Source organism: Panicum virgatum, chromosome 2N, assembly GCF_016808335.1.
Source record: "Panicum virgatum strain AP13 chromosome 2N, P.virgatum_v5, whole genome shotgun sequence".
NCBI classification, from domain to species: domain Eukaryota; kingdom Viridiplantae; phylum Streptophyta; class Magnoliopsida; order Poales; family Poaceae; genus Panicum; species Panicum virgatum.
In genome coordinates this window covers 67,131,396-67,142,419 of record NC_053146.1, presented here as the reverse complement: position 1 = coordinate 67,142,419, position 11,024 = coordinate 67,131,396, and the positions used below count along the sequence as shown (strand labels likewise).

The 11,024-nt window shown below is 44.3% G+C and overlaps 2 protein-coding genes across 4 annotated transcripts; one reads left to right on the top strand and one right to left on the bottom strand.

The window, feature by feature from the left end:
- Positions 1-2,412: 2,412 nt before the first annotated feature.
- Positions 2,413-5,908, top strand: LOC120661986. 3 transcript variants are annotated; one of them, XM_039941026.1, is made up of 7 exons: positions 2,635-2,786; positions 2,916-3,046; positions 3,675-3,725; positions 3,801-3,843; positions 4,769-4,809; positions 5,391-5,450; positions 5,546-5,908. In XM_039941026.1, the coding sequence occupies exons 1-7, from the start codon at positions 2,720-2,722 to the stop codon at positions 5,603-5,605; spliced, it is 453 nt and encodes a 150-aa protein (XP_039796960.1). In that variant the 5' UTR covers positions 2,635-2,719; the 3' UTR covers positions 5,606-5,908. The 3 variants fall into 3 exon arrangements, with proteins under 3 accessions (XP_039796961.1, XP_039796960.1, XP_039796959.1); XM_039941027.1 differs by lacking the exons at positions 2,635-2,786; positions 2,916-3,046 and adding an exon at positions 2,413-2,586; XM_039941025.1 differs by having other exon boundaries at positions 2,650-3,046.
- A 1,831-nt stretch (positions 5,909-7,739) lies between these two features.
- On the bottom strand, positions 7,740-9,706 carry LOC120661985 (10 kDa chaperonin, mitochondrial-like). Its single transcript, XM_039941024.1, has 3 exons — positions 9,441-9,706; positions 8,436-8,578; positions 7,740-8,006 (listed from the first exon to the last, which is right to left on the bottom strand). Exons 1-3 carry the CDS (start codon positions 9,543-9,545, stop codon positions 7,958-7,960), a joined length of 297 nt encoding a protein of 98 aa, XP_039796958.1. The 5' UTR covers positions 9,546-9,706; the 3' UTR covers positions 7,740-7,957.
- Positions 9,707-11,024: the final 1,318 nt, after the last annotated feature.

Below are 11,024 nucleotides of genomic sequence, written 5' to 3'. Positions count from 1 at the left end.
TTACACTATTAGATTTTACGAAGAACTAATGATCTAAACTGACTTAAGAGGCCATATCATATATAATTGAAAAATATCTAATTTCATAATTAAAGAATTAAAAAAATTAGAATATAATTATAGAGTCCATGCCGAATAAAAAAATCGTCAGACTTTCCCGCCCAATCAAGACTACGCCGTATGGCACGTCTAATGGGGATCAAAACAAGTTGATCCTGATAGATGAAAGTAAAATGATGGGGCATGATGATGGAGTCAAAACAACATAATATATGGATGCAAAAGAATGACACAAATATTTGATTGTTTTATATGCTTATCTGAATATGGGCTTCCAACAACGTCAGGGACCGTAAGAAATTTGGCACAACAATAGTAGAGAAGTCTCCATACAGGTGGTGGTGGAAAAACGGTTGTACATATGCACATGTAACTTCGGAGTTGATTTGTACAAAATAGATATAATGTATATGCACGTAATTTAATAGGCAATGTGAAAATATGTATAATAAGACTCAGTGATGTATAGTGGTTGAAGAACAAACTCCAGGGGAACAAACAAAATAGCCTGCTACAACAAAGTATTTATAATAAAAAAACAAAACATAGCAAAACTAGTCACGCTATTAACATAGACCAACTCACAAGTTAAAGATATAATTAATAATACCTAGAGTGTTGCATTATATTCCGTACTCAATGATGATATAGTTTGATTTCTCATTGTATCTCTTATCGAACTATTATTATTTAGTCCATATTATTTCATATATCAAACATTATATAGAACTTAATTTGTAGAACCATGACAAACATGTCAAGTTAGAGATGATCCGATAGAAGTAAAGTGCTTAATATGCTGTCAAAAGCTTAAATCAATTATTTAACCATCTTAATGACTTCAAATGAAAAAACTCAAAACTATAAAGTTGTAGATCTCGTTGAGAGCTACAATTTTTGTATAAAAAACATCTCCATCCGAGTTCGTATGAAAAAGATATGATTTTTCTAAAGTCAAACCTTGTCACGCCAACGGGTGTGGCGTGACAAGGCTGTACTGTCACGCCGGTGGGAGTGGCGTGACAAGGTTGACACGTGGAATATGAGCTGACAGACCCCTTTCGAGCGCTCCGAAGCATGCCAACGTGGCACATCTTATCACGCCAATGCATGTGGCGCGACAGCGTGTTTTTGTCACGCCGCGCAGACCGGCGCGACCAAAAGGGTTAGAACTGCAAATATATATCCGGGTGAGTTATTTTTAAAATAAAATTGAAAAATATGTTAAAAATAAAAAAATTTCTGGCGTGTTGGCGTATGATGAGAACCTACTGCCGTACCCCTAGCGTCTGTGTTTAAGCAATAATATAGCTCCGGCCATGCATGGTCCACGTACGAGATAGATGTCGAGATGTGTGTATTTATATATATAGTCTCCTCGTGTGTTGCATTTCTGTTGATAATTCAGTAACAAATTAGGTCAAAAGGACTGCCTGTTTTTTTTTAAGGAAAAAGGAGTGGCTATTGCATTAAGGAGTGGTTAGCTCATCCGATCCTGAATTCCTGATGATTGGCCGGCACGAGACCGGCCGGTGAAGAACCGATCGAGCTGTGGGTTGACCTAGCTAGCTCAGTCGTCATGGTCCGCCTGCTTCACGCACCAAAGTTGAGCAGCAGCATCCAGCAGAAGCAACAGTATTTTCTTCTTTTTTTTTGTTGAGAAAACCGGGATTATATTTCACATAAGTTTCTGGTAGTTTACATCCCAAAATTTACAAAGATAATTCTGAAAGTAAAACAAATTACATCCAAATCCTTGCAAGTTTCTCCCGATTGTCCTCGTTGCTGACGGTCGAAGCTACCGCCCGTGAAGCCGACCACCTTTCCGATGAAGGATATCAGAATTTTTCATTGGCACCATAGGCAGCACATCGGGGCACCAACATGCCTTGTGATCGCTGAACGAACAAGCCGAATCACATCGCCGGTGTATAAAGGATCTAGCGCCTCAATCACCAACAATTTTGACACACCGGACGACGAGTCACCCAGAGGGGGAAGCAAACCACCAAAAGCGGTAGGAGATGAAAACCAAACCTATTTCCCAGCGAGTCGGTAGCCAAAACTCAAAGGCGAACCAATGGAACGGACGTCGCCATGACCACCAAAGAGGAAGAAAAACCTCCTCTGACTTCTCGTGGCGAAGGCCGACGAGGCAGCAGCAGCTACCCGGACATTTTTGAGTCGGGAACGGGGTCGCACTTCGCCTGGGCCACAAACTGATAGCCCACAATGTGGTATTCTGGCGGGCCCTCTCTAAATGCGCTGGGTCGGCTCGTCAATTCGGGCCACGCGAGTCATCATCCGGCCCGTCTATGCGCTGTTTCTCGTCTTGAGCCCAAGCGAAGAAGCGTCTCTCTCTCTCTCTCTCTCTCTCTCTCTCTCTGGCGAGTTCGGGACCAAGCCGGCGAGCAGCGGGTTGCCGGAGACGTCGCGCGCGCACCCACCCACCCACCCACCATGGACGAGAAGGAGTTCCAGCGCATGCTCGACCTCTTCCCTGTCGTCCGGTCCCGCGACTACTGTGTAAGGCCACTTCTCCTCCAGGCCCCTATCCTCTCCATTTTCCCCCAACACGAGGGGCGATCGGTGTGCTGTGCCGCTAAGGTGGATCTCGCGGGTGGGTTAAAGGGGTTTTGATTAGGGGGTAGGCCTCCCAATGCGCTGTTTTGGTGTACGTCGATTGAGGGTTGATTGGATGGTGCCGCCGGATTGGGGAATTCGGGGTAGCGGAATCTGTCTTCTGGTTGATCCCGTTGCTCTCTTCTCCTGCTGCAACGCACACTTAGCTGTTGACCTGTTATGCGTTGCGCAGAGTGCAGTCTGGATTCTGAAATCTAACATGATGTTTGCAGAAATATTTGTGGGAGAGCCATGGAGCACGATGCCAGAGGATGTAAAGGATGATAGCACATTATCAGCCTTTACCATTAATTCCCCTAGTACTTTTTTAGGATGGAATATTGAGGTGAAGAGGAAAAAAGAAGTGAGTTCTAGCCTTGTGCCGGAACAGGGATTGCTTATTTTTTCTCTCTAACGAAGAAATCCCCTGTAGAATGGAAAATGGTACCTTCTTAAACATTCTATACCTAAGAGTTGGAATAACTTTAAAAGCAGTTCAAAGTTTAGTCTGTTGCTCCTAGCCTTTCAAGATACGTAGGCTAATATTAGTCTTAGATTGGGTGAAGTGGTAGCCATACCTGCGATTGTGCTTCCCATGCCATTTAAGTACTGGCTATTATTAGCCTCAATGTAATTGGACAAATATTAGTTACAAACTTTCAGGTATAGCTTGACTAATTGTTGTCATCTCTGCATCGAGCTACATGTATATGGCATGAATGTTTGTTCCTATTTGATTTGAAGCCTTGTGGTTGATAGATGATTGCATGGGGGAGCAGGCATGCACATGTATCTAAATAGAAGAGTGGGCTGGTCAGTATCAACAAGCACAAAAATATAAGTAAAAAATATATGGAATCACAACCACTTACGGTGGATGCCCCACTGCAGAAGTAGCTGAAATAAATATGGTTAATGCTTATTTCCTGTTTGCAGACGTTCTTGTGACGAATTGACCATGAGCTCATACAAACTTTTCTTGCCAAATGTAGGCTGAGCCTGGAACATCAAGCAGAGGCACCAGACAGCAATCACGAGTTCAGGTGAGTTTAATTTAGTTATCTGGGTGCTACCTGATTATACTTGTTAACTATTGCTAATGAAGCCATTGGTCGCAGGAGGCAACGAAGGGCAATAAAAAGGAATCATCAGCTGCAGAAGGTACATGAGCTGATAGTTTGTTGCTCATCTCAACAAATTTAGACTAGATTTTTTTTTTGTGAAACAAGAAATTGCCATCCATATGCTGGAAGCCTATCCTCTGCCATTATCTTGTAGAGGAAAAGGCTGCTGTTAGCCTCTTCATTCCTTTTCATTTGAATCCAATGGGCAGTGGATATTGGTGTTTCTCCATTCCTATAAGCCTTAGAGTTATAGCATAGCACCCGCATCATTGACTATCCTCTTTAGCCTCAACTCTTGTAATCCATGATAGGCTATGAATACACAATCTTCTTCATTGGATTTACTCCCTATTGGCAAACAATTGAGATATTGATACTTGATGAAAATGAATGCTTAGAACCCAGTTCAACTCCTTTTCCATGACTCAATTCTATTTGCTTTTTTTGGGTGAAGGCAGTAGATATATAATCACTATTCCAAAATATGAAACTGGTTTGCAACGACATAATCCATCAATTGATAAAACACAATTTGATCCACACTCAATGTACTGAGACATAAGTCAGCTAGAGAAAATTCCCACCATGGTGAAGAGGAAACATTGTATGCTTAGTACAGTCTTGCATATCAATTATGGAAAGGAGCTAGCAGTTAAGCACTGCTCCTCAATGCTGTCGTATCGATGAATAGAAGAAACAGAATAAAATGATATGGATATGTGCTTTCAGTTTCGACTACCTTGTGACAAATACCTTTGCTCTTGTGTGGCTACTCATTTTTTCAATATGACTTGAGGCCATTGCTGTCTCTCGAATGAAGCAAATAGTGGCATTTAGTAATGGCAGAGACACACTTTCTTTTTGTGCTGCATTCCAGTAACAATTAGAGAATACATCCAATTATGTTCTGCCATGCCATAACGTGGTAATATAATCGACTAATTTTCTTTCGTGTTTCACAGATCTGTTTATGCAGAAGTTGAAGATGGCTGCTGAGAAAAAGGTACCTATATTTTTTCCCAGTATCAGGAAGCTAGCAACTCAATACAATTTCGAAATGTCTTAATAGTAGTATTATATGTCTTTTGGGTCTATTATATTAGGAGGAATAAATTAAGGCACAAAAAATGGGTTCACGTGATCAAAATCTATGATGTTTGGAAAACTTTGAATCTTGTCAGTTCAGTTAAGTATCACCAGAATGACCCAAACTTAAAGGAAAATACCATTTCTGTCACATTGCTATTAAGATCTCGTTAATATCTCCACTGAGACTTAGTTCATGGAAGCCAATTGCTGCTATGCTATGCTACTCCTTTGTACCACTCCCATATTCTTTTCTCACCACTGAAGTTGTGAACTGAGTCTTTATACTGGTCGAGCACCAAATGGTCTGAGTGGCCAAGCGTTGAGAGAAATGTTATTTTAAGGAGTGGGTAGCAATGACCAGCTATTGACACATGCTGTCAAAGGGCAATACGTTTCCATATATTATTTCATTGGTGGAAACATACTAGAAAGGTGTTAACGGTAACCAATGCAGTTTAATAGTGGTTTTAATAGTTTTGCTGCCCATGTTAGCAGATTGGAGCAACGAAGGCAGAGTTCTTCTGCAAGGCATTTGAAGAAGCTCTTGAGAAACTTGTACTGACTTGCCTATCCCATTCACCAGTTTAATCCCAACATGTATTTCAAACACACTGAAGTCAATTTGATGGGATTGTTCCATTTGCTTGCAGGTTTACAAAGAGCTGAATCTGGATGCTGCTAAGAAGTTTCTAAGTGCGTATGAGAGCTGATGGTGGAATTATAGGCAGATGCTGCTCGAAGATCCGCAGGTGCCAATGATCCGATGCAATTGATTGGAAGTAGCTGATGCTGTTGAGGTTGGTCGTCTGGCTACATTTGCAGACAATAGACGTCACTTATTGGTTGCCTACATTTTTTTTGGCTTGTTTTATTCTCCATTCCTACCATCCAAAGAGGAAAAGAGGCCAACTCATGTGTTTAAAGTTGTCGATTAACCTTGAATTTCCCCGAGAATGGGAGACTCGGTATATCGAAATCCATTCATGCTTTTTTTGTGTGTGACTTGAAATCCATTCATGCTTGAGCATCGGTGCCCCCAACTTCCACATTCTGATTCCCAGAATAGACAATATATCGACAATTCGTGATTCATGGGTTAGGTGCCCCCAACTTGCACATTCAAGTTTGAGCATGTATTGAGCATACATTTGAATCAGGATACTAACGTCTTGAGCCATCAATATGAATTTTGCTTGTCGGCAGTGCGGCCTCAGCTCTTGAAACAGTAGTATTGTTTTTGTTTCCCATGACGATCCAAAGCACCTCCTTTGAGCACCAATAAAAAGTTGGGACAATTGCATAGATGCCCTTGTTTTGAGATGTAATTGCACGTTTGCCCTTGTTTTTTTAACTTTGCATGTTTGCCCCTGGTTTTCAAAATTGAAGGCACCGTTTGCCCCTGTTTGTCAACACCGTGAGCTGGACCTCAATAATTGTTCCAAAAAAATTTCACAAAAAAGAAAAAAAAGGGAAAAAGACTATACTACCCCTTATCCCAAACACATTACTCCCCTCGCCGAGCGGCTCGCCTACACGCGAGTCCCCGCCCGCCTGCCACCGCGCCGGTCTCCGCCCGCCTCCGCCGCACGGGCCCGAGCCGCAGCGCGCGCTCCCTGCCCGCCTCCGCCGCGCCGTTCGCCACCACCAGCACGACGCCGCTCGGCGAGGCGGAGGCCACCGCCGCGCCCCCACGCCATTAATGTGGCCGAGCTCACCGGCCGGCCACCACTACCACGCCCCCCTCCTCCCACCTCGCCCCGGCCTATAAATAGGCCTCCACCGCACCTCCGCCCCTCCACGAGCTCGCCCACTGCCACCAGCGCCCCTGCTCAGCCCCGCAGCGCCGCCGCCACGCCCGCCAGTGCCAGCCGCCGCTCGCTGCCGTGGCCAGGCCACCTCGCTGCCTCTCTGCCTGAGGTGAGGGCAAGGGTAGAACCCCCTCCACCTCCTCAAGCTCGTCCGCCGCCGCTAGCCCCGTCCCCAACCTTGCAGCGCCGCCACCATGGCCGCCGCCGCTCACCTCCGCCCGCCGCCGTCGCACCAACCCCTACAGGCCGCCTCCACCCAAATTAAGGGAGGGGATCGATTCCCCGTGGCCCCCTATCCATTTCCCCCCTAGCCCCGGCCGCCGCCGCGCCCTAGGCCGCCGGCGAGGGCCGCCGCCGGCGCCCTGCCCCCCTCCTTTGTTGCACGGGAGAGAGGAGGAAGAAGGGCAAAATTGCCCAATGGCCCCTGCTCTTTCCTTCTTTTATTTAAAAGCCCCCTTCTCTCCTTCATGGAACAATGTTGAGGGCATTTTTGTCTTTTCAGCTTGCACTTAACACCGTTAACTCTCCTTCACAGAACAAGGGCAAGTGGAACCTTCAGATTCAAAAAACAAGGGCAAACATATAAAGTTAAAAAAAAATAGAGGCAAATGTGCAATTACAGCTCAAAACAAAGACAGTATTGCAATAGACCCTAAAAAGTTCACTAGGACAGTTTCCAGGGTGAAATCTTGACTACTAATCTTTCTGATTTATATTATTTCAAATAGAGAGACTTACTCACGTTTTAAACTATATTGTGATTACGCGAAGTGGATTTATTCACGCTGAGGATGCTAAAAACAGGGTGAGAAATATCTCTAGAACATGTTACGGTTGCTATACTTAATGATATTGCAATCATCTGAAGATGTTTTATGTTTATATGCATCAACTCGATAGCCCGTGGCTTGCCCAGCTCCCTAACCATGGAACCAACGATAAAATAGCAACAGGAAAGCCTTTGAGAAGCAAAGGATCACAAAGCAAGCGATAACAATCCATCCAGTGGACATCCAGCCTAAACATTGCAACCAGGGAATGGAGCGGAACTAATTATTGGCACCACTTCAGATGGTGAATATTACTCAATTGCATCTCAACAGAAACGAGCAGCATTGTTATCCAGTTCACGATGTTCACCACAAAATTCTATGACATCATCATGTAAATTTTCAAGGATTGTTTCGTAGCATCAAAACCTAAAACATCTCTCACACTGGACTGACTAGTGATGAGCTTCCTGATTGTCTCAAATCAGTCCACGAGTGTACCCAAGATGTCATGCTCTCTGAAGAGTAGGTACCTGGAATTTTTTCAGCAGATGCATGTCAGAGCACTAAACAGAAAAAAACATAATGAATGTGAATAATAAAATGTGTTGCCAGTTTCCACTAAGAGGTTAGAAAGGTGAGATGTTAAACAGTAGAACATCAGCAATGCAAAATGCACACATGCTTTATGACAGAAAATATCAAGCAACACATTTAACAAAATTACTACAACATTGATATAATAAAAACAACAAACATCAAGATTTCATACCAAAGTTGCATCCCTTCAGCACATCAATCCATACCATTTCAGAAAACAGGGAAAACACTATTGCAACTTGCAAGATGTAAATTGTCCATGTACTGTGACGGTTTGGACATTATAGTGCTTAATTGCCACAGAAAGGCAGGAAACCATTTATACAACCACCAAAAAAAGGATGGAGGAACAATTCACTTACTCTTTATCAGCAGCAAGTTTGACTTCAGTTCCGCCATACTCAGGCAGGAGAACAGTGTCACCTTCCTTCAGAGCAACAGGGATCAGCTTGCCCTCCCTGTCACGCTCACCAGGGCCAACAGCCACCACTTTGGCAGCATTCAGCTGCAACCAGTGCAAAATTTCAAATTGATGAATTGATTCTACACATCAAATCGATAGCATAACTCCTTATTACAGTTGAACACACACCCTAATTGTGTGCTGATTTGTCAGCAGCAATGGCAAAGAACACAGCGTGAAATTGCACTAGCCATCTAGCATTTGAAATCTTACATATATAACAAAACCATTATTTCAACAAAACACAGCGGACGGCTACTCTCACAGAACCATTAACAGGAAAAGGATTGATTTTACACTTCAAAACATTAGCATAACTCAATTAATTGAATACTACATGGGACAATGTGGTCAAAATCAATGGGAAAGACCAGTCTAAAACTGCAACTAGCTTTATATATCATGCTAATTTTGTCCCAATCCAACCGGCATGTGTTGTTGTTTTTTTGTTGTGCCCAGTCTGGGCATTGTTTCCTCTTTTTAATATAATCGGCAGCTCTCCTGCTTGGTTCGTTTCAAATGCTAATTTGAAAAGTGCGAATAAAACAAAAACCAACCCTTTGTCTACATACATCAGATGTGTACTTGCACAATCGAATTCCTACCGCTCAGGTAACACAATTGTTAAGAATTGCACTGAGCCTGAGCAGTCATCGCTCGACCTAATCAGTTGAGAACCAATTCCATCCAATTATTTGCAACCTGTACAGATGCGGTCCCAATCGTACAACATGCGTCCGTCGTCAGTTCGGCAGGTCACGATGCGGAACACATTGCCCGATGCCATGATACAACATCCCGCACACAAATTTCACGGAAACTCAATCTACTAATCTACTCCATGCAGCAGTAGCAACTAGCAAAGATGGGGACGGGATGCGGGATGGACCAGGCGCGCGAGTACCTGCTTGGATGTTTCCGGGAGGAGGATGCCGGCGGCGGTCTTCTTGGGCTGCACCAGCTTCTCCACCAGCACTCGGTTCAGCGACGGGAGCAGCCTCTTCGCCATAGCCGCCTTCTCTTCTTCTTGCGCAGCAAGCAAAAACGCTCGAAGCTTCCACGCTCTCCTTGGCCTCACCACCACCACCCCCCAACAGCTCGGAGGGTTTAGGGTTTTATGGCTGAACGCTAGCGCAGCGGAAATTACGGACTTGCCCCTGGGAGATCGTGCGCCGCGCCGCCGCAACGTGCTTCGGCCTCTCCGGTGCCGTCTAGAACGTTCTCGCAGGCCGGGCCTGAAAGAAAGTAAAAGGGCCCACGTGTATCCAGTGTCCGGGGCGTTTTTTTTTTCTTTTTTTATATTTAAAAATAAAAAATTCAAAAATATATACTGGTTTGGGAATATTTCAAAAATAGGAGCCTGTCGCCCCACCACCGGGCGACAGGACCCACCTGTAAAATTCTTTTAACAGATAAGTCCCTGGACGAGAGAAGCGCGAAAGGAGGGACCTGTCGCCCCCCCATTGGGTGACAGGGGAGCCTCTCGCCCCCCACCAGGCGACGGGCCGCTGCTGTCTGCAACCTCCTGCTTGCCTTGGGCAACAGGCATCTCGTCAAATTGTAAATTGTGATTCCCATGACGAACTCACAATCAACATTGAATTTCCTTGCTTGTCGTCTCCCACAAGCATTGAGCACGCGTCCCATCGTCCTCCCGCTCACATGGCCCAAGGCAAGCAGGGCAACGGGCATCTCGTCAGATTGTGAGGTCTTGTTTAGCTCACAGATAAGAAATTTTTTGAAACGAAATCTTGCTATTTTGGAGTACTAAAGAAAAGTCTATTTATAAAAAAAATTCATGGATGGATTGGAAATCGCGAGATAAATCTAATGAGCCTAATTAATTTATGGTATTGTAGCATCACTGTTACAAATTATGGATTAAGTAGGCTCATTAAATTCGTCTCGCGATTTACAACTCATCCGTGCAAAAAGTTTTGCAAATAGATTTTATTTAGTACTTTATATATATGTCCAAACATTCGATGTGATGTTTTAGGAAAAAAATTTGGGAACTAAACAGACCCTGAATTGTGATTTCCATGACGAACTCACAATTAACATTGAATTTCCTTGCTTGTTGTCTCCCACAAGCATTGAGCACGCGTCCCATCGTCCTCCCGCTCACGTGGCCCCAGGCAAGCACATAGGCTGCAGACAGCAGCGGCCCGTCGCCTGGTGGAGGGGCGACAGGCCTCTCCTGTCGCGCTCCTCTCCCCAGGATCTATCTGTAAAAAAAGAAATTTTACAGATAGATCCTGTCGCCCCTCCACCGGGCGACTGACCCCTATTTTTGAAATATTTCCAAACCGACATATATTTTTGAAATTTTTTTATTTTTAAATATAAAAAACTAAAAAGCGCGTGTCCGGGCACACGGACGGAATGGCCCACCATTTCTCAATCAAGAATTTCTCCTCGGCCCATCACGGGCAATTTGGTATGTGTTGAAGCCCATTTAAAGAACGGCCCATTCGTCAAAGGCCTA

Bases quoted from the DNA above. Each gene is read 5' to 3' on its own strand.
- LOC120661986 (XM_039941025.1), top strand. From the start codon at position 2,720: ATGCGCTGTTTTGGTGTACGTCGATTGAGGGTTGATTGGATGGTGCCG. The intron at 3,726-3,800 runs GTGAGTTTAATT...CATTGGTCGCAG, and splicing joins GACAGCAATCACGAGTTCAG to GAGGCAACGAAGGGCAATAA. The intron at 4,810-5,390 runs GTACCTATATTT...CCATGTTAGCAG, and splicing joins AGATGGCTGCTGAGAAAAAG to ATTGGAGCAACGAAGGCAGA.
- LOC120661985 (XM_039941024.1), bottom strand. From the start codon at position 9,545: ATGGCGAAGAGGCTGCTCCCGTCGCTGAACCGAGTGCTGGTGGAGAAG. The intron at 8,579-9,440 runs GTACTCGCGCGC...CACTGGTTGCAG, and splicing joins TCCCGGAAACATCCAAGCAG to CTGAATGCTGCCAAAGTGGT. The intron at 8,007-8,435 runs GTAAGTGAATTG...AAAAAATTCCAG, and splicing joins AAACTTGCTGCTGATAAAGA to GTACCTACTCTTCAGAGAGC.